Source organism: Chanodichthys erythropterus, chromosome 8 (assembly GCF_024489055.1).
Source record: "Chanodichthys erythropterus isolate Z2021 chromosome 8, ASM2448905v1, whole genome shotgun sequence".
Taxonomy (NCBI): domain Eukaryota; kingdom Metazoa; phylum Chordata; class Actinopteri; order Cypriniformes; family Xenocyprididae; genus Chanodichthys; species Chanodichthys erythropterus.
Genome location: NC_090228.1, coordinates 22,846,989 through 22,874,394, shown reverse-complemented (window position 1 = coordinate 22,874,394; position 27,406 = coordinate 22,846,989). Strand labels below are relative to the sequence as shown.

Sequence of the window (27,406 nt, the reverse complement as noted above, 5' to 3'; positions counted from 1 at the left end):
GGAAATCTGCATCTGCCTCATCTCTACACCAGTACCGTAACAGACGCAGCTCTATGTGTGCATGCTTTGTGTGTATATGCACAGAAAACAGTGCACGGGTACCGAATTGAGTTTCTTCCGCATCTCGAATAGTTTAAAATTGCTTGAATAGTTTAAAATTGTTTCATTGTTTATAAACACTGTGGTCACTTTCAAATACGACTTTCTAGTTTCTAAATAACATGCAGATTTTTGATACCAAGCGGCTGGAAAGCATGATCTCCCTCAAAATCTGGAGCTGAATTCAACATAGCACCAATGTTGCAATCAGTCTTTATTTGGCATGGGGCCAGTGTGAGCCACACTCTTGATTGGATGGGCCTGGCCCACCCTGAGCCCTATGTGGAGCCAGGCCTGTGCCCAGAGGCATTGTAATCATGAGATGCCAAATTCCAATATGTGCTTATTCAAATCACATTAATTATATCCGAGAGCTATATTGAAAGAGAAATTTGTAAGTGAACATGAAGCCCTCATTTACTTTAATTTTAAGGAAAAACTTGGACATTATGCTGAACAATGATGTGTTTGAAGGCCACATACATGCAAGTATCTGGACAGTTTTAGCTCGATTTCATTGTTTCATTGAATCAAAGTCATCTTGTTCGAAAATCATGCCAAACATTCTTGCAGGGAATGTACACTCCCGTGAAGCATTGCAAATGATGTAATCGAGTCGCCTTGCTATGCTGTCAAAACACTTAATTATTTGTATATATGCATATTTTCAATAAACTTAAAGTATATTATTTCTATATATAATAAATAACTATTAAATGATGTTATGCCCTGTCTAGGGGTAAAGGATGCAACATGAAATGAGAGAGTGGAAGCAGGGAATCTTTTAAAGGGTTTTAATAAAAAAAAATAAAAAATAAAAAAAAATAAAAAAAACCCACAATAATCAAACAAATAAATAGGGAACTTTTTTTCGGGAGCTGAATTGGCCAAATAACAAACAAAACTTCCTTATTTTAAAACCTATTACCTAAACCCTAACCAAAATAAAATAAAATAAAAGTACAATATATTGAAAGGCACAATATGTAGGATTTTTGGATTAAAATATCCAAAAACCACTAGAACAGTGTTATATATTTAGTTGACTTGTGTACGTACATTATCCCAAATGTTTCCAAGAAGGTTTAAATCCAGAGAAATAAGCAATTTTTAACCAGGACGTGGACGTGTCCGACTGTCCGTGCTTTGCCTATCAGTGACGTCATACACGTGTTACTACTGATTTCCGATTTTATCTTGTAGAAACGATGGAAACACCAAAGACGCTTTAATATATTACATGTTTTATTAGACAAGGGAACAACTGTTTGGTTACATTTATAGACCGAAAACAAATTATTGTTATATAGCTCAATACGTTTTGTCTTGATTTTCCGTGAATACCATGCTTTTACCATGCCTCAGAAAAAAACACTATTTTGTCAAGTAGCTAACATAGCATAATCAGATGCTGCTTTGTTTTTAGCAACAGTTTAATACAGCATTTTCTCCATCATACAATATGTTTGTATTTAATGCCATTAATCAGCACAAGCGATCCAGCATTTATTAATAAGATATTCTAAAATCGATCTAGCTTACTTTCTAGTATCTGTAAAACCGCCTTCTTCCATCTAAAAATATATATCTCAATTACGACATATGCTCTCAATGACAAATGCGGAACAGTTGGTTCATGCATTCATGACCTCAAGACTAGATTACTGTAACGCTCTACTGGGTGGTTGTTCTGCTCGGCTTTTAAACAGACTACAGTTGGTCCAAAATGCGGCAGCTAGAGTTCTTACTAGAACCAGAAAGTATGACCATATTAGCCCAGTTCTGTCAACATTACATTGGCTCCCTATTAAACATCGTATAGATTTTAAAATCTTGCTACTTACTTACAAAGCTCTAAATGGTTTAGCTCCCCAGTATCTAAGCGAGGTCTTGGTGCATTATAGTCCTTCACGTCTATTGCGATCTCAGAATTCAGGCCAGTTGATAATACCCAGAATATCAAAATCAACTGAAGGCGGCAGATCCTTTTCCTATTTAGCACCTAAACTCTGGAACAATCTTACTAGCATTGTTCGGGAAGCAGACACACTCTGTCAGTTTAAATCTAGACTAAAAACACATCTCTTTGCTCTTGCATACACATAACACATTATCAATACATTAACATTTTTCAAATCCGTTAAAGGATTGTTACGTTGCAATAATTAGGTCGGCCGGAACCGAGAACATTTCCTATAACACTAGATATACCTGTACATCATAATAAGAATGGCATCTATGCTAATATCTGTCTCTCTGCTTATCCTGAGGTTTGCCGGGTGCTGGATCCAGGCCGTATCCAGATCAGATGGAGAACCTGTGTCCGGACCTGACTTCAACGTAGCCCAGGAGACAATGGGCCTACAGATCCAGTTCTGGCTGCATCTATAATTCAGATTTTTAAATCTCCGTATCCGCTTACATATATTTATATATAATCTATTTTTAATCTCTATAATAAAAATGTATAATTCAGATTTTGATCTCCATATCCATTTACATATATTATATATATCTTCCAAGGGTTTTTTTCCCTCCTAGGACTTTTTTCCCAGTGCTAGCACGCTGGGTTTTTCTCCTAGGGGTTTTTTTCCACCCCTGGGAGTCAGCCGACATTGGCTTAATGTAGCACCATCTTGTATATGTTACATATTACCACGCTTGTTTGTACAGCTTATTTTTAACCACTTCCCTTTTTTCTGTGCTTCTAATATGTAAAGCTGCTTTGAAACAATTACCAATTGTAAAAGCGCTATATAAATAAATTTGACTTGACTTGTTGCCTCATGCAATTCATGCAAAAATGCATTTTCACTTTTTCTTTTTTTCACAAATTTTTTTTTCAAGAATTTTGTATTTGACTAACCAATTAGTTTTTAAAAAATATATTTGTGAAATTTCTATCAAAATATTTGAGAATGGTGAATTAAACTTATCTGTTTTAAGAACCACAAATATTACTTAATTCAAATATTACTTATTAATACTCAATGTTATTCATCTTTAACACACAGCACGAACATAAGCAGAATCTCATCCTAACCTGAAAGACACCTAAGAACAAACCTCTTCCGGAAGCTCAAACGTGTTGTGTAACACACGAGAATGAATTTCATTGGTTAAGCAGCACGTTTCCAGAAGAGGTTTGTTCTTATGTGTCATTCAGGTTAGGATGAGATTCTGCTTATGTTCGTTGATCAATGTTTACATGCGAGTAAAAGCCTAAATTAAATCTTTTCAACATAACAAATGATCGATTTTCTTCAGAAAATTTGGACTAAACCGCTCAATTCTTATGGATTAGTTTCCAATCTCTTTGTGAAGTTTTTGAAGCGTCAAAGTGGTAGTTACGAAGGCAGTCAATGGAAGGAAATCTGACAGCATTCTGACATCAAAAAGATCTTCATTTGTTTTCTGAAGATGAACAAAAGTCTTACGGGTGTGGAACGACATGAGGGTTGTAATTAATAATAAAGGAGTAATTAATGACAGAATTTTCATTTTAGGGTGAACAAACCCTTTAATGTACCAAATGCATTTACTTAGATCTATTTCATCTTTTTTTCTTACATTTACTCAGTTCATACGGTATATGTAATTGGTTTCACTGCTTTAAAATTTACTCAATATTTTTAAGTGTAAAAATTGAGTAAATCATAGTAAAAGTTTTTAAAGAGTGTATGGTTTTACAGTACAAGAAACCTCAATTGAAAGTCTGAATGTCCAGTGTTACTTTTCTATTACTAAGGACAATTTACCAAAATACAGAGATTTTATGAAAAGGAACAATGCTTTCAGTCTACCCACTGAGATCCTTTCTCAGTGTGCAGAAAGTATACACTCTGCTCAGAGATTACTGATAAGAAGAGCTGCTGTGAAAGCACACAATTTGGGCTATCTATTGTTTGCTCTACTGTGTCAGTTTTAAACTAGAAACAATGTTTAATTAGGCAGAGTTCCAGTACAGAGTCTGTGCTCAGATTCAGCAATGAGACTTAAAAAATGTCAGATCACAGTATACAGTAGTTGCAGTGGTTGCCTGGAGGAATGGTTTACTAAGCATTGCTTTTTATGTTGTTACTTTTTAGGCTTCACTTTTTTTTTAATCCAAAATAAGCTATAACTGTTTATCTATTTGTTTTGATTCTGATGTATAATATGACTCAGACACAATGTTGACAGGTTTCAAAATATCTACTAAAGCTTATTTCCCCCTCCTTGCATTATTGATGCGTACTTGAATACTGGTTAGTATTGCATTTTAAATGTAATGCTTGTTAATTCTGTCCGGCCAGTAAAAACCTGTACACGGACCCTCAGCCTCCACCAGATTGTGTTGAATTACATCGCTCTAATTATTTCCATTAATGCAGCTGTTCAACACATGACGTCAAAGGGTCTCAGCTGTAAGACGGTGAGTATTTAACGGACCACTTATTAAAAAAGGTCATTTTGGCGGTTACTTCAGATTTAACAGCAATTAATTCCTACTTTCATGAAGACTGGACTACCTTTGAGCTTCTAGATGAATTTCACACACGCATCTTGTTTGCCTCCAGATTCAGAGGCTCTCAGAGGAGATTTATCATGTTCGCCTAGTTCTCTGTTCACAGTATTCCCTTGTGTGTGTGTGTGTGTTTTTAAAAGTGCTCTGTCTTGATCCTTAAAAGCTTCCTGGCTCCATTCCATTGAGTTGATTAAAATTTGAAGCCTTTGGTTGCCCTCAGCAAGGGTCTTCTTTGGAAAAAATCTCATTCCCTAATTGTCTCTTCTATTGGCCACAAAAAGCTGGATATAAAGCACTGATAAAAGAAGAAACAGCAGGTACATTACTGTAGTACAAAGACAGAGAGATGAGGTATTGTTTGTGGTAATAGTGGTGTCAAAGGTCAGAAAATGAGAAGAATGGCACCTAAGCTACTGATGAGTGTTCACGCAGGGACGGATAAGAGATGTCTTATTCCCTGCACATCATGGCAAAGGTTTTTGTTTCCTTGTTTCATAATACAGCACTTCTGGCAGTGGGTCAGTGACCCCTGTGGATTTGTTCAAATGACCTACACTGCAGATCTACTGGTTTCAAGCGCCAAACACTATCTTCTGCTCTTAAATTATGTTAAAATTGAAAAGTGCATGCGCACTTTTTTTGAAGTTGTAAATAAATCAAATATTAATGTAATATGTTGAAAATACTATTTCAGTCTTTCACCTTAAAAATGTCACCTTTAATTCAATGTGTTCCTTGCGATTTCTATGAAATTAATTGTTGAATTTACAACATCTCATGACCAATTCATACATGTTTTACAAGGTGGCTAATTTGTACGACCTCACATGTGTAGGAAGTGTGGACGAACCAGACAAATGAATCATTCAGATGATTCTTTCAAAATATACAACTAAAACTGCATCAAAATTGTTTCAACAATTTTAATGGACTTATCAAACATCTTTTAACTACATACATTTTGCATTATGTGTCCACAAGTACTACCTGTAAAAAGTTATGCTTTAGAACACTCACAATTCATGTAAATGTGTTAGCCTTGACTGAATGACTGAACGTATGCCTTATTTGGACTTGATTTATTTCTTTTCATCTTTCTTAAATCATGGCTTGAATGAAATCTGTTTAAAATGTATCATATTCCAGTTAATAGAAATTATGTTAAAATGGCACTCTGCTAAAGCAGAGACAGATTGGGATGTGACACTTGTGTTTTATTGGGGGCAGAGGAAGGCCCTCTTGAAACAGGTCAATGTCTGATTGGCAAGAACTCCTCTGAGATGTGACAAACAACTAAGTTTAAATGGTCATATTGCAAGATAGTGAACTGGTTGGTTAGTTCTGGGAAAAGAAGCCAAGACAAGTACCAAGAACAATGGAGTAACAAGAAGAACAGACAAGCCGCTCATTCAAGTCATCCAATCTTCACGCACTTTTCTTTTCTTTTACTTAATTTTCCTTTACTGCTGAAAGTCTTGTGTCCTAAGTTTCGCCGCAAAGTTCAACCAACGACTTTTGCTGCTTCAACACCAGTGACAAAGAGACTTCCTTTCATTGTTCCACACGGACCTGACCTGGACCAATCATCGACTTGGGAAACCCTTCTCTGCACGACGAGGGAGGTACCTCAAGTACCTCCAGATGAAAACTGAACTGGTGCATTTAAATCAATGATTCATGGTTCGTTCGGGTCTTTGAAATGCATTGATAGGAATTATGTTAATCATATCACTCTCTCTCTCTCTCTCTCTTTCAAAACTCTTTCTCTCTCATTTCCTTCTAACTGCAACGCGTATGAATGTATGTGTGTGTGTATGTGTGTGTGTTTGTGTTAGATTAGTTTGTGTTAGAATAAATAAAATCTCTTGTAGATTTTAAAAAGAAAGTGTCTTGTATTATGTGATTCTAAAATGTAATGTCTTAAACTATCGATTTAGTTACCGTGCTCTAATCAGTGTTTTCACGATTGTTGGATATTTATATCCGTTACAAGAGCTTATTATGGCTCGAGCAAATGAACGCTGGATGAATCAGTTGCTCGGTCATAATCTAAACAACTCTTTATATTTCCCTATAAATATTTCATTTGAGCTAATTTTACTTCCTAGGGTGTTTTCCTACACATGTACAAATTCATACAATTATCTAAACCCCAGTGACGGGTACGTTTAGGGGCGAGGTTAGGGGTAGGTCATTCATACGATTTCATTAGAATTTTGCAACTCGTAGAATATGTACGATTTAGCAAAAAACATACAAATTCGTACGACTGGGATTATACAAATTCATACGAATTAGCTACCTTGTAAAATACATACAAATTGCCGTGAGATTGGGTTGGAAATTTACTAGCAATTTTTTTTTTAAACTAAAAACAGTATACTCAATGAAGATGTGTGGAAATACTCCTACTTGTTAAAGACTAGGCTTATAAATATTTAATTTTTTATATAAATATCTATACTTTTTTTTTTTCCTTAGTGGAAATGTGCTGTTGGATCTCTATGCACGTCAGAAAGTTAAAACTCACATATTTTTAAATGTATGGCTAAATTTTATATCCATAAATTCTCAGGAAAACCATGCTTCTTAGTATACAGAAGTAAAACGTTATTGACTCTAGCCCTCAAAAAAAAAAAAAAAAAAGAAAAAGAAAAAAAAAGGAAGAGCTATTCAGATTGTAATATTGTTATTCCTCCTAGCAACTGTATTTATTTATTTTGATCAACAATATGTCTAAATCATATTTTATGTACTATACTTCTAAAAAAAAAATTAAGTATTAACAGTAGATTTGATGAATTCTGTAAAATTCTGAAAAGTTTGTTTCACTCTTAAAATCATGTTTGATCAAATAATAAATTCAAAATAATAATTTAGAAGATTGTTAAAAAAATTAAATCCCTCACTGAGTATCGTCATGATCATTTCAACAACATCAGTCCATCACGACCAGCTGAATTAGAATCAATCTGGTTTGGTTTTTCAACCAAAATAGAAACCCGTTTCTTCGTTTTTATAGCTTATGTAAGCTGGATTCTTGATGCCGATAGTTAAAAGATTCTCAGTGAAGCTGAAAAATAGAAAAACAAGACAGAGTGACCTTCAGAATTATAAAAGCACTAACGCAGTCACGGCTTTGTGTTATCTATAGTGCCACTAATTTTCCTATGAATGCCTCGGCACACAAATTAACTAAAAGATAGACGTTGAGTAGGAAATGGCAAAAGCCATGGACTCATGCCAAGGTGTAAGATGGATTCTTGTCTGAAAATAGCAACTGTTTGAAGAGCTCTCTGACATAACCCTGCATGGCAAATTCACCCCAGACTACTCGATGTGAGTCAAGGAATCAACAGAGATGTCAGATGGTGTGCGAGGGATGGGGGGAGGGTCCTTATGTGGATAGAAGAGGTAATTGCTGAGTGTTTGGATGAGATAAAGGCTGGTGTGGTCAACGTCTAGATTGGATCTTATTTAAAAGGCCATGTCAAGAAGAATCACAGTTTTTTTCGATCTTTTAAGAAAAATCTTTATTCACTTCCTCTCTTTGAGGATCTGAAACTAAGGTGCAACATTGACTCTTTCTGATGTCAGACAGATGAATACATTTGAACACAGATGAAGATGAAACACCATTCTAAAATTCTCTAAAAGTGACTCTTATGAGTGAATCAAAAACATGCAGAACATCCAAGTTTGATTCTTGATTAATAACTCTTAAGAACCACTTCTTTTTACATTAATTAATTTAGTAGACTCACAATGAGAATATGTGTTAGTGAATCACAAACACTTAAGAATCAGTTGGATCAGATTCCTAATTAATCTGACTTACTAACTGAACCGCAAGTCATTGTCTGGCTCTGAACCAAGAACCGATTATGATGAATGTTTAATTTTGTTCTAAAGGCTTGTAAGACCTAAATAAGTCTTTAGTGGAACACTTAAGAAAATGGAATCATTAAGAGGAATTGCAAATATGAGATATATAGGTATGATATGATATATGGGATATATGGATGGTAAGCTTAGTCCTTCAGTTGGGCAACTAATAGCTTTTCAACAAATATATAAAAATTCTGGATCCAGAATGATACACTTCAGAGCAACCCGAGTGCTTGGACATTTAAAAGTTCATTATCATAAATGAGTGAAAACTACTGCATACAAATAGGTTTCTGGTGATAGTTCAAACAATTCTCTTGAAATTCAAGTTTTAAAAAAGGTAAATTTGTACACAAGCCACAAAACTTATCTGAGACTTTTACCACACTTACTATTGGTACACAAATTGACAATTGTGACTCTCTGTAAATGCTTCACTAATCGACTATTCAGTTGTTAGACAACTAATCAATTAGTTAATCATCCAGGGGTGACTTTCCTAAAAGTATTGTTAGCCAACTTTGGTTGCAAGTTCTGTCATTATCAGCATAGTTCAAGGAGTCTGTGTTTCCCAAAACGTCTCGGTTATGTATATAACCTTAGTTCCCTGAATAGGGAACGAGACACTGTGTTGCCGCTTTGAGAATGCCTCTGCGTGATGTCGTCATGAAGCACGTATGAAATCTGTCCAATAGGGAAACGGTACGTCATGGGCGGGTGACGTCACCGACCGGGAACCATAAAGCCGCCCCAAACACACTCGCATTCAGCTTCTGAAAAAGGTCTGAAGCAAGTCGCTTACAGGCATGCAGGGAGTATGGCATAACAATGCAGTGTCTAGTTCCTTATTCAGGGAACTAAGGTTATATACATAACCGAGACGATCCCTTTCAAGGGAATTCGCACTGCATTGCTGCTTTGGGAACGAGAATACTAACTTTCCCATATGAGCAAGTGACCGTATGTGTGAAGCCGAGGCGCACACGCTACAGAAGCACCTGCGCGCCTAGAGCGGAGCCGAGGTCTAGTTCATAGAACCTCATGAATGTTTGTGGCGATGACCAACCTGGTACATCACAGATGTCAGATAGGGAAACCCCAGAAATAAAAGCCTTAGAGGCAGCCATACTCCTTGTTGAGTAAGCCCTCAAGCAAGTGAGATGGCCTCGACCACCCACTTGCTCATTCTCTGCTTAGATGCTGGGAGACCTTTCTTAGGTGCACTCTCGTGCATACTGCAGGTCTAAGCCTCAAAGTGCCACAGAGGAAACGATAATAAGCGGGTGTCTCCCCAAAGATACCCCACTTAAAGGAGCGTGGTAAGCAGCTAAGGCCGCCACGTACACCTTCAGCGTGGAGGGGGATAACCCTACCGAAAATCTGTCCTGCAGGAACTAGTACTGCGCTAACCGGGCAGTTGACTGGATCCCACTGGTGATTTTCACAGCAAGAAGTGAATAATCTCCACTTTAGTGCATATAGTTTCCTCGTGGAGGGAGCTCTGGATTGGAGTATGGTCTCAACAACCTCAGTTGAGAGACCAGAGTGTATGAGACGTGCCCCCTCAGAGGCCACGCCCACAGTCTCCATAACTCTAGGCGGGGATGCAGTATTAGACCACCCGCCTGAGAGAGAAGGTCCTTCCTGATCGGAATCTCCATTGGAGACCCGTCTAGGAAAGAGACCAGGTCCAAGAAGATACTCGGGTTGGCCAGTACAGGGCTACTAGTAAGAGACGGGCCTTGTCCTGGCGAACTCTCTCCAGAACTCCCGGAAGCAGAGCAATCGGGGGAAATTCGTACAGCGGTAGCCTCGACCACGGCTGTACCCTTAGCATCCAGCCCAAGAGGTGCTGGGTTTAACATCGAGAACCACAGTGGACAGTGAGTCGTCTTTTGAGACGCAAACCGATCCACTTGGGCTTAGCCATAGTTCTCCCATAAGAACTTCACCACCTCGGGGTGAAGTCTCCATTCCCCGGGTCTCGGCCCCTGCCTCGACAGGATGTCTGCTCCCATGGAGGGAGCTCTGGATTGGAGTATGGTCTCAACAACCTCAGTTGAGAGACCGGAGTGTATGAGATGTGCCCCCTCAAAGGCCACGCCCACAGTCTCCATAACTCCAGGCGGGGATGCAGTATTAGACCGCCCGCCTGAGAGAGAAGGTCCTTCCTGATCGGAATCTCCATTGGAGACCCATCTAGGAGTGAGACCAGGTCCGAGAACATACTCGGGTCGGCCAGTACGGGGCTACTAGTATGAGACGGGCCCCATCCTGGCGAACTCTCTCCAGAACTCCCGGGTGAAAGAGACTACTGATGTGTTATCCGTACGGACTAACACATATGTTGGTCTCTGAGGTCTGGAAGGAAGTATTTCAATGCCAGAATGCCAATACCATTTCCAGACAATTATATGCCACGTGAGATGATGGTCCTGCCATAGACCTCGAGTTGAGCAACCACTCATGATCGCCCACTCATGATCGTTGAGCAACCCCCCCCCCCCCACCCCCCATTTGAAGGCGTGGAATGGAGCCCCGCCCAAGCTCCTGCAACTGAAGGTGAGCTGCCACTGGCCTCTGTTGACTTTACATTAAATTTGATAGAAATTGGCTTCTGATAGAGATTCTGTCATGTTCTGTTTTGGCTTAGTTTCATTGTGTTTTTATTTTCATTATATACAGTCATCCCTGACACAGATGCCATGTCTGTAATTTATAGCAAAAATAAATAAATAAATAAATTAGCATTAATTCGATCTTAAACAGATTCATTAAAAGAAGTTATTACTCCGCTACCTGCGTGACATCATTAACCAACATAGTTGGACAACAAATTTGTGACAGTATGGTTTCGGGAAACAGTTTTGACTAGCTAGTTCATTTCTTGAGCAATGGAAATAAATAAAAAATCAATTTTCAAAAAAATAATAATATTTATTTTCAAGTTTGACAGAAATGCTGAAAAATGATAATCAAAACTAAATTAACACTTTTTTGCAACAAAATACAATCTTCACACATTGGTATTTATGATGGGATTAGTTTAATTATTATTACAGTATATTACATAAAGGGATATTTTGATCAATGTTTACATGTGAATAAAAGCCTAAATTTTATAAGTCATCAGTTGTGTTAAAACCCCCTACTATTACAGAAATATGGAAGGGTACACAGATGCCAGACATCAAATACACAATGTACTCTCGTAAGAGACTCCCGCTGGCCAGCAGACTGCCTCATTCACTCTAGGCGAAGGTACGCACACCACACACTGACATTTAAGTTATGAGGCTTTTTCAAAGGTCTTACCGCTGCCACACTCCACCGAGAGAAAAGTGAGAGTTCAACAGCCATTTGTCTTTCTTGTACATGCTAAGGCCTCAGAGGCAGCATTATAATGACTGAAACCTCAACAACACCAACACTAGGTTGTGATTTCACAGAATGTCATGATGAATAGCCTGTGTGTGTGTGTGTGTGTGTGTGTGTGTGTGTGTGTGTGTGTGTGTGTGTGTGTGTGTGTGATTAATTACACAGTGGGTATAATCACACATCACTAGAAAGTTGGTGTCAGCCCTGTTTCAGAGCAACAACTGTATTCTATAACCAAACTGACACCTTAAATATTCAGGGCTCATACCCACAAAGGTAAGTTACGTTACCTGTCAAAAATCTTAGATCCAGTCAGTCAATGTGGATAACAAATGCTATGCTCTTCCGTGGTATAAACGAGACCTGCTCATTCAAATACGAGTCCAGGCCAAGACCTAAATAAGTTGAGATCGAATCAAGACTGAGGCCACATAAGGGTCGAGTATAAGTCAAGACAGAGACCTGAAGAGTGTCAGGCTTGAGTCAAGACAATGCTCCAGAATCCATGAAAATATATGGCCTTGGACTCGATTTTGTGACAGACTTGTGAGCGTTTGATCAAAAATGTTATTTGATAACACAGACATTCATTCACAATCTGTCATATGAACATAATTTGTCACACCTGTTAGTAAATATATAAGTATTTATCAATCCTAAACCCCAGAATGTATGATATGCTATGCATTTACTGTTATGATATAGACACGGAGGCAGAGGTAAAAGCAATCCAGGTGAGTTTTATTGAACAATGCGTAGAACACAGAGTGAAAATGGTTGCTATCAGGTACTTGAGAGATGAATAGAAAGTGATACTGTCCTTGTTTGACTTGTAGATCCGGGAGCAGGGATGAGATGGACATGTCTGTGACATTTACTAGTTACATTAGTAATAATGTATTTGTAAGCCATTTATAACCGATAAACATCATAGAGGTTTTTAGCATGTAATTTCTAGGGAGTTTTGGGAAGTTTCTAGGTGGTGGTTTCAAATAGGTGGTGATCCATCACCAGTTTATGACATTGGTGTTTACGATGGGGTTAGTTTAATTGGTTTATGGGGTTCTGGTGCTCTGGTGACTTATAAAGTGTTACTATTTTACACTAAGGGATGTGAATAAAAGTCTAAATTAAATCTGTTAATATATTCATGTATCTCTTCAGAAAACCTGGAACACTGTTTGATTCATACTGTATGGATTACTATTATGATATCTTTATGTACTTTTTGAAGCTTTAAAATTTTGATTGAATGGTAATTCAGTACAACAAAATGACTGGACAAAAATGATGAGAATATTAAAAAAAAGGTATGGAGCTACATGAGGGTGAGTAAATCATGACAGTATTTTCATTTTTAAGGTGAATTAACCCATTAATGAGGTTCACAATCTATCATGGCAAGAAACAAATAGGTTGTCTTTTAAACCTTAAAAAGGAATGTTATTTTTATTTTTTTTGTTTTGTTTTCTTAAAAAAATTTGTGTGTTCTTTTTTTTTTTCTTAAAAGATGACCCTAAGATTTGAGTCTTTTGGAGGGTTTCATTTTTTCTCTCTCTTTTATAAAATGAGCATTCTGAAAGGGTTTTGCATACGGACTGACTCATGGAGCAACAGACTGCATGTGCTGTGTTTGGTTGAATCTCAGACACCATCCATCTTCATGATAAACATGATGTAACAGTAGTGAAGGGATGTAATGGAGAACAGGCTGAGAGCAGTTAGGGTACTGTGGACTTGTACACAGCACTGAAGCTAGTGAGAAGTGTGTGAGAGAAAAACAGAGGGAGACGCTAAGAAAGAGACAGACAGAAAAAGAGGTAGAGAGAGAAACACTCCCATGGGGACTAACCTATTTCTAACTAATAATGAAAGAAACGAACATTGTTTCGTTATGCAGATGGTATACATACACACACACACTGATCTGCACCCAAGAACACATCAAACACAAACAAAAGATAGACTTTCTGAACTTTCTGAGTTAGGAGTATGTAAATTAAATGATAATGGCAGAAGGAAATAGTTATTAAAATATGTATTGATAACAATATTTTGTAATAATGAATGTTACGAAGAAATGGAAGTAGCAACAAATCTTTTCTTCCATAGCGGGGATATGGTTCTAACGTTCAGTTGTTGAGTAGATTTTGAAATGTGGGTGTTGAACTAAAAACATGTTTGCAAGCTTGCAGTCACATGTGGAGGGGCAGGGTTTATGTGGACTAAACGATTTGGAGAAATCCTTGTTACTAGAGAGAAGAAGTAAACTTTAGTTAGTAATGACATTTTTATTAAACATTACGAAGTCAAAAGAAAATCATATATGTGCATGAATCATTCACAATAAGATCTATAACATGTATTTGCAAAATAGATAGGATGAATTACTGAATTTTCATTTAATTTTGACTTTAAAGGGATAGTTCACCCAAAAATGAAAATTTTGTCATTATTGTTGATGCTGAACACAAAGGAAGATATTTTGAAGAAAGTTTGTAACCAGGCTGCTTTGGCCACCACTGACTTCCATAGTAGGAAAAAAAGTACTATGGAAGTCAATGGTGGCCCAAAGTGGCTGGGTTGCAAACTTTTTTCTTACAGTACACAACAAGTGCACTGTATCAAAAATACAATATGAAGTTTATTCCAAACAGGCAAAGTAATCCAACAAAGGCTGAGAAACTAAGGGTGTGTCTCAATCCTAGTTCAGTAGTGAGGGCACTGATCAGGGAGTCAGTAATTTTAAGGGTTGTCTCAATCCCAAAATCCTTCCAGGGCACTGAAACGTTCACTAAAATGTCCCACAATGCACCGTGAAAACAAGGGAGCATCGATGCATCGGAAGTTCTGAAGCACGGAACTTAAATTACGTGACCATTATCAAGCTTTCTCCATGTAATTTCTTCAAGAATATGGCATCTGAGGACTACTTCACTTTATTATTTCTGTCTGTCATGTATAAAATATATATATGGAAATGGAATAAATTCACATGGAATGTACTTTTTTAGAATGTCAGCTTGTTTATTGTTCCCAAGAACATGATCTATTAACCCCCTGGAGTCTGAGGCCGATTTGGGGCCTGGAGAAGTTTTGACATGCCCTGACATTTGTGCTTTTTTCAGTTGTTCATAAACATATTAATGACAAAAGTGTCATTACACTGTATTCAGCACAACTAGGCTACCATAATATGTGAGGAACATGTATGTACATGTTTGTGTTTTTAAGGAATAATGTTTATGCATGGTTATTGAAAAAGCAAAAAACTTAAGTCACTGAAATAAGGCCAAAAAAATTATATTAAATCTGTGTTCACAAGACTTCTGGGTATTGGAGGTTGTAGACTAGAGTTTTTGCTTCAAAATTATGTAAAAATTATGCTGACTACTCTTTCATATAAAACAATAGAGAGATTTAAATTTTCTAAAACATCTTTGGTCAAGAAACACAGTATGCGTGGAGGCGTGAATCATCATGAATAGTGGGTCATTCTCACCAGGGAAGACAAAAGAATGACATAATAATGACCTGAAATGACTTGCATAATAATGAGCTCTTTCAGTCAGGTAGGCTGTAAAAAAACCCTCTGTGATCATGTGGTGTATATCAAACATACAGAAAAACAGCAATACTGTGAAATATTATTACAATTTAAAATAATGGTATTCTATTATATTCTTTAAAATATAATGTATTTCTGTGATGCAAAGTGTCTGAACAATTATGTTACCTCTATGGCATTTCATATAGGCTTTTAGCTTAAAAGCATGCACATTTGGAGAAATATTGATGGATTCTCATATATTTGTCAATTTTCTATACAGAGGAGTAATATTTATTCAGGATTTATTGTCATTACTATGAGCGCTGGATACTGTGTTTTCAATTCATACCTGCAGCCAGAGGGCGCTCTGTGCACCTTTAGTCCACAAATGCCTGCTAAAGAAGAAAAGGCAATCCAGGAAATAACCGAACTAACAGAGGCCAGAGATCGCTAACTATGGCTATTCAAAACACTTTTCAAGACAATAAATACACAATTGAGATGATGAATGCATGCATTGACTCAGAATTTACGTCTGCATCGCTCTGGCTCCGTGGGCGTGGCCGCATTAGCGGATAATGAGCTGAATCACAGACTTATGACATGGCTCTCTTTTCATACAGTTTACATAAACAGAGAATATTTGTTTTCGATTTGACTTACACGATTTAAAACCTGACATTTCAACGTTTTTTTTAGACATAAGTCTTTTTTTGTGATTAGTATTCACTAAGTTACAGTTCATTTTCTGAGAACTATCAGATTGGACTTCGTTCAGAGGGAGACGAGAGATCACACATCATGTTAGTTTTCTTTATTTTGCAAAAAGCACAACATTTTGTTTTTACTCTGAGTGTACACAAATAAAAAAAGATATCCACAGATTAAAATGGTGTATAACTCTTAATTTTATGTGCAACATTGACAGAGTATTTTGAGTCTCTTTCACACTGGTAAGAAAAAAAACCGCGGTGGTATCGCGGTAGTTGAGCTGTTGGTAATGATGGATCTTTCAACCATAGCTGGGTAACACACTCCAGATCGGAGCTTGCCACTTTCAAAAAGCTCTTGCAATTTTTTGTTTGTCTGGTCAGTGAACACACTGTGGGAGGTTCACAGCTGGTAAGTATGAATCATGCACAGCTCCATACGTATCAAAAACACAGAGCGCCAATGGTGCCAGCACTGTCACAAACCCAAGGAACAAGTCACACCATGCCAGCAAGAACAAAAACAGGCCAACAATGTATCACTTGAACCAATCTGTATTGCTGATGACCATGAGTGTTTATAATGAACATCCATCTTTATTAAAACACAGAGATTCCAGATTGTTCTGCCTGTTTCAGCAGCAGGAATTAATCTAATCATTTTATGCAGGCACAGATGAGGCTCAGTTGCTACACACACATGCACATACAGGGTGCCATCTCAGAAATCAACAACTACCTAACATCAGCAAGAATGCTTCCTCTACAACCCTTGAGATTTGTTTAAATGGTAGCACTCTGGTATTAGCAAGTAACAACAATGTTTTATGCTAAAAAATACATACATTATCAATTAAGGCATGTGAATAATGGCTAGGGAGTGGAGTGTTTGCTGGAAAGCAGACTTGTTCAATGTCTGATTGGAAGGAAGCATTAGCACAAGCTAATTATACCGGCAGCATGGCCAGTGCTTCAGCCTACACTGTGGTCTTGTCCTTCAGGAGGGGCTGCTTATCATTAATTAAGTAATTGCAGTTAGTAATGTAATCTAGATTACTTATTTTAGGTAATGTATTCTGACTACTTTGATTACTTTTTAGGTTACTTTTGACCTGCCATGTTTATCACATTGATTTGAATAGGAAAATTTTGTACCATATTAATATAAAATACAAATAGAAAGAAAATATATTCCATTCTTTGTTATCAACAACTTTAAGTTCACTAAATATTACATTATATCAGAGTTTCCCAGACTGAGATTTGTGAAAGAACTGCAGGAGTTTGAGAGTTTAATGAAAAGCTATTAAGTAATTAAATCATAATTAATAAATAGTAAATAATATTTGTCAATAAATAATTTTAAAATAAAAACAACCAAAATAAAACTAAACATTTTTTTTAATCGTTTACCTGTCATGTGACCATAAACTGACATCAGAAAACCGCAAACTTTTAATTATTATTTATTATTGGCTAAATTTTATTATTGATCTAACTTATTAACTTAACATATAAGGGCATAGTTTAAGTAAATATATTAGGACAAAGAGGTTCAGCTGAAACAAAAGTTGTGGAATCACTACATTGCATGTAAATATAAAATTGTGAATTTGCACATTTTATGAATTAATGAAAAATTGAGGCATTTATATAGCGCTTTCTTATGTACTACTGTACACCCAAAGCACTTTACAATCATATCAGGGGTTTCTCGTCAGTCACTACCAATGTGCAGCATCCACTTGGATGATGCGACGGCAGTCACAGTACAATGACGCCAGAGCACTCACCACACACCAGTTATATGTGGACAGGAGAGAGAGTGATAGAGACATGTTTGAAAGACAAAAGCTTTCCAGAGTATGTAATTAATTAGATTAAAATTTTAAATCGATTGACAGCCCTAATATATATATATATATATGGGTCAATGACGTGACGCTCATTTTTTTGTGTCCTTATAGTTTTAGTTAAATTTAAAATTTAAAAGGGTAAAAATTGCTAAATAAATTAGCAAATTACATTCTCTTTTTTGCACTCAACACACACCAGTTAGATGTGGACAGGAGAGAGAGTGATAGAGCCATGTTTGAAAGACAAACGCTTTCCAGAGACAGTAATACAGGGTTAAATGACTCACTGAGATAATTTGTTTGTCAGGAGCTTATTAGATATACAATGCTGACAAAACACTTCTTAAAAGTGAAATGATTTCTGTAAATGCAGTGATCAAATGCTATGTGTGTCTCAGTTTATATATAAAATTATATATATATATATATATTTTAGGACTGTCAAAATAACGCGTTAATTTCGATTAATTAATCTGAGAAATAATAACACGTTAAAAAAAATAACGCAGATTACTCCATTCCGTAATGACCTTCGAACCTGGAGCCGTTCTAGCCACCAGAAGACTGCTGCACTGACGTGACGGACAGAACGAGCAGAGCTCCTCCCTCGTGCGCACGAGCTCTCTTTGTCTTCAAAGTAAGCACCGTCTTTGCACTCTCTCTACCTCACACATAATAATCTAAATCAACGTCCGCTAATGTCCAATTCGCAACCTAATGACTCATTTGAACAGATTCATTTGAATGAATCATGACAACAACTTATGATGTCTATGGATCTGTCCACACGGTCTATAATGAATCATTTACTCGAACAACTCTGAAATGAGAACATAAGTGTGCTTACCTCATTTAGCAAGAGTGGTTAGTAAAATTAGCCTTAATAATACACAGTATTTTCAGGTTATTTAAATGACAATGTGTAGTAAATTAGGCCTACCTATAAAATCAGTTAGTTTAGAATGGAGTGAGGTGAAACCAGAACAAAGCAAGTTGTTGTTAGCTAGGTGCTTTCAATTGTATATGGTAGAAAATTATATTATTAGTTAATATAACTTCTAAATGCTACTTTTTAATACTTTTCAGGTTTAGCAAAAAAGCATCTTCTCTCACAAAGCTATAAAATCACTACTTTTTTTTCTTTTTCAAAGAGGGCAAGAAAGAATTACAGTGAGAGTGACGGGTGTTACGTGTGCTAGCGTATGGATGAGGCAGTACACGGATATCCACAATCACGAGTCTTTAATATACACGTAAGAGAAATAATACGTACACACATCTAAGATTAACATTCAGGACAGACCAGGAGTGCAGGGAGTGAGTGCATTATAAAGGGTGTGCTAATGAGAGAGTCCAGGTGCAGGTGATCCGTGAAGATGGGGAGATGACGAGGAAGTGGGTGCAGGTGTGGAGAACAGGAGGATATTGGGAAATGGAGTCCAGGGGAACACGGGATCTGTAACAGTACCTCCCCCTCCCGGTAGGGCGGACGCCCTGGAGACCTCAAACCGGAGCAGGGGGAGGAGTAGACTGGAGTGGAGGTCTCCAGGGCAGGCTCAAAAGCCATGGCGGGTCAGGAGCCGTGGGCAGCCATGGCGGGTCAGGAGCCGTGGGCAGCCATGGCGGGTCAGGAGCCGTGGGCAGCCATGGCGGGTCAGGAGCCGTGGGCAGCCATGGCGGGTCAGGAGCCGTGGGCAGCCATGGCGGGTCAGGAGCCGTGGGCAGCCATGGCGGGTCAGGAGCCGTGGGCAGCCATGGCGGGTCAGGAGCCGTGGGCAGCCATGGCGGGTCAGGAGCCGTGGGCAGCCATGGCGGGTCAGGAGCCGTGGGCAGCCATGGCGGGTCAGGAGCCGTGGGCAGCCATGGCGGGTCAGGAGCCGTGGGCAGCCATGGCGGGTCAGGAGCCGTGGGCAGCCATGGCGGGTCAGGAGCCGTGGGCAGCCATGGCGGGTCAGGAGCCGTGGGCAGCCATGGCGGGTCAGGAGCCGTGGGCAGCCATGGCGGGTCAGGAGCCGTGGGCAGCCATGGCGGGTCAGGAGCCGTGGGCAGCCATGGCGGGTCAGGGGCCGTGGGCAGCCATGGCGGGTCAGGGGCCGTGGGCAGCCATGGCGGGTCAGGGGCCGAGGGCAGCCATGGCGGGTCAGGGGCCGAGGGCAGCCATGGAGGGTCAGGGGCCGAGGGCAGCCATGGAGGGTCAGGGGCCGAGGGCAGCCATGGAGGGTCAGGGGCCGAAGGCAGCCATGGAGGGTCAGGGGCCGTAGACTTTGAGGCGTGGAGATCTGGGCGAGGGGGCTTGAGGTGAAGGTTCAGTGTAAACATAAATGGGAGGAGGCGGGAGAGGGAGGCAGGGAGGGAAAACAGTCTTAGGGCTGGAGACTTCAATAACACAGTTCATAGGAGCAGTTGGCTCGGCGGCGGCGGCTGGAGCGGCTGGCTCGGCGGCGGCGGCTGGAGCGGCTGGCTCGGCGGCGGCGGCGGCTGGAGCGGCTGGCTCGGCGGCGGCGGCTGGAGCGGCTGGCTCGGCGGCGGCGGCTGGAGCGGCTGGCTCGGCGGCGGCGGCTGGAGCGGCTGGCTCGGCGGCGGCTGGCTCGTCGGCGGCTGGAGCGGCTGGCTCGGCGGCGGCTGGCTCGTCGGCGGCTGGAGCGGCTGGCTCGTCGGCGGCAGGTGGAGCTGAGGGCTCGTAGGCGGCGGCTGGAGCTGAGGGCTCGTTAAAAAAGTCAATAAGCCAGTCCAGATCTGGCGGCTCGCACAGGGTTGGAGCGGGCTCTGGAGATACAGGAGCGGGCTCTGGAGATACTGGAGCGGGCTCTGGAGATACTGGAGCGGGCTCTGGAGATACTGGAGCGGGCTCTGGAGATACTGGAGCGGGCTCTGGAGAGACTGGAGCGGGCTCTGGAGAGACTGGAGCGGGCTCTGGAGAGACTGGAGCGGGCTGCTTCCTCCTCCGCTGCTTTCTGGACCCAATTGAGGAGTGTGGGTCCAGCGTTGACCAGGAAATCAGTTCACTGGAGGGATATGCGGAGGGAGACGCAGGCTGACCAACTGGCCTGGCCACCCGTGTTTCAGGAGAGACTGGACGAGATGAACACATATCCTGAACCTCATCACAATAGAAACTAGATCCGTTTAAATATAATATTAGATTAATGGTTTCGTTCAGGGAAAAATAATCTTCAGGTTCATAAAAACGGATAGTGTTCTCGTCCAGTCCATCCAGAAACAGGGTGATTAAACGTGCATCAGACCAGTTAGTCAGAAAAGCTAGCTCTACGAACTCCTCCACATACCTCTCCAGTGAACGTCCAATCTGGAAGAGCCCGATGAGCTTTTCTGCTACTGAAGTAGGAGGTTGAAGAAGAGTTGGAGCCTCTGCCTTGCGAACCGTTGGGGGTACAAGAACTAAGAGAAGACCCATCTTGATGATGTGGATGTCCAGCGGTTTTGGTCTGTCCTTCTGTTACGCGTGCTAGCGTATGGATGAGGCAGTACACGGATATCCACAATCACGAGTCTTTAATATACACGTAAGAGAAATAATACGTACACACATCTAAGATTAACATTCAGGACAGACCAGGAGTGCAGGGAGTGAGTGCATTATAAAGGGTGTGCTAATGAGAGAGTCCAGGTGCAGGTGATCCATGAAGATGGGGAGATGACGAGGAAGTGGGTGCAGGTGTGGAGAACAGGAGGATATTGGGAAATGGAGTCCAGGGGAACACGGGATCTGTAACAACGGGTACATTATTGTCAGTATCTGGCTTGCAAATCACGTGGGTAGGGCACTTTTTACTGTTTGTGTGGATGACCATGTCTGTCACCACCGAAGACGAATTAAACTATTTAATAATTTCACAGCAAAAATTATGTATGCGATTAATTTAGATTAATTAATCACAGAGTATGTAATTAATTAGATTAAAAATTGTAATCGATTGACAGCCCTTATATATATATATATATATATATATATATATATATATATATATATATATATATATATATATATATATATATATATATATATATATATATAATATATACACACAAACACACACGTATAAATAGTTTAATTTTTAGATTTTTATTTAATGTATTTCATGTAATTTGTTTTATGCTTTTTTCATTTTTTATATTTATGTTATTTTTATTTAGCTTTATTGATTGTATTAGTGAATTTGGTCCTTAAACATGTTTTATTTTATTTTAAAGCACAATATGTAATTTTTTCACTGCAAGAGGTCACCTATTCAAAACAAAGGCGTAGTTTGATGACGCCAAGACTGAGCGCGGAATCATGGGAGATGTCATCTTCAGCCAGTGGAAAGACTCGGGACGACACAGAAATCATGTTCATGGATGAGATTATTAATGTTACTGTAGTATGAAGCAGAGCAGGGCCGAGTGCTGTGGGAGCGGAACGAGACTAAACGTGTTGAGCTATATAACAATGATTAGTTTTCTGTCTATAAATGTAACCAAACAGTTGTTCCCTTGTCTATTAAAACATTGTATATATCTTATATATATATATATATATATATATATATATTTAATATATAATATATTGATATATTGTTTCTGAAAAATCGAGGGTAATGCAGGTATGATGTCACTGATTCACGGTCCATGTCCTTGTTAAAGTTATTTATTTCTCTGGATTCAAACATTCTTGGAAACATCTGTGATAATGTAAGTACACAAGTCAATAAAATATATAACACTGTTCAAGTGGTTTTTGAATCCAAAAATCGTACATATTGTGCCTTTAAGTTTATGTTTTTTCATCCAATATTTAAACTTTATTTTATTTAAACTTTTTTTCAATTAACGAAAATTATTTTAATAGTTTTAGTTAACAATATAGATAACAATAACAATATAGATAATAAGACAGTGGGGTTCTGCTGGTAAATGCTGTAATGATGGTTTTATGAAGGCAAAAAGTGTCTCTCTCCCTTGGGAGTCAATAGTAACATATAACGGTGCAAGATTTGGCTGCATGCTTGTCTGAACCAAATCAATTTTTTTCTGTCTAACATAAAATCGGCAGAGGTCCCCCAAGACATTTGCACCATGAGAGGTATTGACAAATACTACTTGCAGAGGTTAAGCTTGACAGATAACACATCCCAGAACAAGACTTCCTGTGTACAAAGGATTGACATCTGACAGTGCAAGTACGATTGAGGAGTAGGGGATTATGGGTAAATACAAAATAGCACATCAGGTTAAACCATACAAATACTACTTCATGTATATGTGTGTGTGAGTGTACCTGACAGTTTTAACTGCTATACTGTCTATCTAAACCTGCTTTGGACAGAGTGATTGACAGCGACAGAAGGATAAGAATGAAGGTGTTTGATTGATCGAGAATGTCATTTTAGGATCCATCTGTCATGACCTGTCATCTTCCAAAATGACAGCTGAGAAGTAAACACCCAGTCACATAATTTTCCCCTCTTCCTCCCATAAACACTTCTCATTTTGCCATGAGGGGTTGCTTAGCAACAGCACACATTCCGAGATTGTTTACGATGCTTGAAAAATAGTCAGTGCATAAGGAGCGAAAAAGACAAGAGATCACGAAGAGGAAATCACACGTTAGAAAGGCATCCATTGAAATGCAGCTAAAATGAGAATTAAAGGCATAGTCGCATCTGTAAATGTGAATAAACAACTTCTGAACTTTGAATCAGTTATGAAACAGTCTGTCCTACATAAAATAACATCTATGTGTGGCATTTTTCAAGGGGACATATTTAAATTAAGTTATATTTTTTGTTGTTTTGAAAATTGTACTTTGTAGACATACTGTTATTGAAATTATACCAATTATTGAAACTAAACTGCAAAATTACATTCCAAAATCTTTATGATTATGACATCACAACATATTAACAAATGGCCAACCATGTTTAAATATACATCTTTTCAGCAGCTTGACCCGCTTTGATGAATTATTTACATATAAAAGTTTTAAAGGCACAGTACCAAAAATTATTTACAGTATTTAATCGTGAGGGTCTGTCACAGTGTAGCAAATGTGTTCCACATCAATCACTTTAAATTCAATTTATTCAATTTAAATAATAAGATGATTCCTTACAAGGTAGTTGCCTATGTAGACAGCAAGGCAGCTAAATATATGTTTTGAAACATCCAAGAAACCTTGATTGGCATTATTACTTGTTTTACAAGTGAAATGCTAAAAAACTATACAAAATGGCCTCTAAAAAAAAACAAAAAACAGACTTGACAATAGTACTTCAGTTGGTGCTTATTGATTAGAGTTGAGATTCAAAGAATACCTGAGAATTGAGCTAAGAATTGAGAAGGAGTCTTACATGACCGTGTTGATGCCAGAAAGCTGCTGGAACATCTGGAGTCCACAACCCACAATGAGAGCACGGCGAGCCGGGGGGTAGGTCACCATGCGCCAGATCACTGGGCCCTCTGGAAGCACAAATATAAATACATATTTACGTCAACATGTAGACCTGCATCAACAACAAGAATGACTCACCTATTACGAGAAAATACCTCTTTCCCTGTTAACGCCTCATTTACACTGACAGCCATTAAATTGATTAAATGAGATTTGAGAGCTAAAATGGATTCATAGTAGATTTGTGAATGGATGGTATTAAATTTATAGATTAAATTAAAGCTCTTTTTTACACTCCAAAACATATGAACTGCACCAGAAAGAAGCAAAACTGAGAAATGGTAGTTTCCTACCATTGGTACTACCAGTGGTAGTTTGCTACATTTACTAACACTGATGTGCATCTTTGGCTGTAAACTGCGCTCAAACACTTACATTTTATATTACATTTAGAAAACGTATGGAATATTTTAAGGTTTATTATTAAATTCATGAAATTCAAGTGTATCGTTTGGACATTCCAATTTTTTCATTCCAAGACAAAGATGTTTATTAAATTGATTTCAAACATTTAATAAGAGTAGCAAAGACCTTAAAACAGAAAAAAATCACAAGTACTGAGATATAGAGAAAGAAAAAAATAAAGGCATAGGGCAGGGGTCGGCAATTAAGTTTAGCATCGGGCCAAAAAAAATTCGCCATTAGATGGTGGGCGAGAACATAGTCAAAGGATAATTTAAGAAATTAACTGAAAAATGCAACTAGAACTGCCTGTAAAAAAAAAAAATGTTACAGTGTCTTTTGTAACTGGTATTGAGCTGTTATTCTGTGTTAAATCCTGTAGTAGGACAGTCATTAACAAAAAGCCACATTTGTTTGGTGGTTTCTGGGTTTTACACTGGATAAATTAATAAAGCAGGGTAGTGCCACCTGTGTAACCTGGCAAGTATCTTCATTCACCAACTTGCAACACAGATGCCTTGCTAAAACACACATATGTTTAAGATGCGGAATGAATAAAAATAGCATGGATAAGCCCATTAATGGCATGTGTGAGTCATGCTCTTAACGGACTATGTTTTATTTCCTCTTTCCATATTGTGAATAACAAATGTGTAACATTTTAATTTGCTTGTTACACAATGGAGCCTAACTTAATGTAATAATTATTTGACGTAGCCTACTTTTACACTTACAATTATTCCTTGGCATCCTCACACACTAAACTGCATTTTTTTTTATTGTTTGCGTGCTGGATGTACACTATAAAACTATAAAATGGCACTATCAAAGAGTCTAAAGAGGAAAGTTGACAGCGAAAATAGGGCATGCAAAGAAGAATGGAAAGACAACTATGCGTTCATCTAGTTTTGTGAATGCAAAGCCGGTGTGTCTTATCTGCAACAAAGTCGTTGCTGTTTTCAAAGAAAATAACACCGACACCAGATGTGAGCGGCATGGTGCGACGCTACAAAAGATAATAGAACCCATTATAATGATTCTTTACACTGGATGCGGCGTGACAACACATTCCCGACAGTAAATGGATTCCCTGTTCTGTTTTTGACATAGTCCAAGTTCTTTGCAATGGTTGGTTTGTCGTGTTTAGTGTATACAGCTTTTAGCTGTTGCGGCGTGTCTGGTGTAGACATGTTGAAAATATTAGACGGCACCACTAGATAAAGATCTATTTCAGAACCAGCCACTCTTAAAATAATCTGGCTGCAGGCACGCCAGGCCAGTTTTGGCCCACGGACCGCCTATTGCGACCACTGGCATAGGGGTTTAGAAATGATATGAGTAGACAAATTTATGACAGAAATTTCATTTTTGGGTGTATTATTTCTATACACTTTCACACATAAACCCCTATTGGGAGTGAAATTGTCCTGTGTTAGTCTGATTGTCAGAGGAAGCATGCAGGTTCTCATGCCGAGTGATGACTGGATATTCTCCAGAGACAGCATCTAGAGATGCTTATTTGATTACCGCCCCAAACTCAAATTCATGAACCACTTGCAATACGACTGTAGAGAGGAACAGCGCTTTTAATGAGATGCTAACTTCATCCACTCAGACATGCAATCTTTACTTCCAAACAAAACTGGCAAAACCTGGTAACTCAGGAAGCAACAAAGGTCATCATGGAAGTTATACAACACACCTGCATTCTGTCTAAGATTATGTGAAGGACAACTTGTTTTCCTTAAATATATGTTTTAAAGTACAACTGTCAGTCAGACATATTTCTCCCTATAATTTACACTGTATTGATGTAAGGGCATTGCTATAGTGGTTGCTAGTGCTTTTTGGTGGTTTCTCATTGGCCAAGTCAAAGCAGTCCAGTCCCAATTCTCTGTGATATTCTGGTCTCTAGATAAAACAAGTCGACAGCTTGTTAGCACTGGAGAGTTCAAACCAATCAGCAAACATAGTGTTGTGACATTAAATGATAAATGTAGTTCCTGAGACAGATCAGATACACAATTATTTGTGTATATCAGATACACAATTAAAAATAATCCACAATGCCCCTCACCCAACAAGCAAACCATGAGGTAGAGTTCTAACTACCCCCCAAATGCAGAACCAGGCACTGGATATCATGGCAGAAAAGGCACATGAAGAAGATATAAAAACCCTTTATTTTATTATTAAAGTTATGTTTTAAAGTGAATACTGTGCAGTATCCAGTAAGCAGTATGCCAGTATTCCAATCCAATATAGCTTATTTGAAGAAGGGTTGCAAACGAGCACTTGAATTTTTCTCTGTACATACTTTACACCCTTAAATTTGCTGTCACCCTAACAAAGATACCCTCTTCATCTCCATGGAAACCACTCGGCCAGTTAGCTTTACTCTTTGCTAATATCAAAGGGTGAGACATTAGCTGAAGCAGTGAAATGTTAGAAGTATAGTGGCTGCTGAAGGGCCTACTTTAGGTTGTGTGTGGCTTGTGTTCTTGAACCATTTTTTCTTTTTAAAGGAGAGGGTAATTCTTTCCCTTTTGATCCTCAACATCATGG

The 27,406-nt window shown here is 38.7% G+C and overlaps 1 protein-coding gene across 1 annotated transcript in view; it reads right to left on the bottom strand.

Moving 5' to 3' along the window:
- The window catches only part of LOC137023980 (proton myo-inositol cotransporter), a 94,331-nt gene that overhangs the window by 17,162 nt on the left and 49,763 nt on the right, over positions 1–27,406 (bottom strand). The window contains exon 4 of the mRNA XM_067391120.1: positions 24,339–24,447. Within this exon, the coding sequence (XP_067247221.1) occupies positions 24,339–24,447 (109 nt within the window). The remainder of the gene's footprint in view (positions 1–24,338; positions 24,448–27,406) is intronic.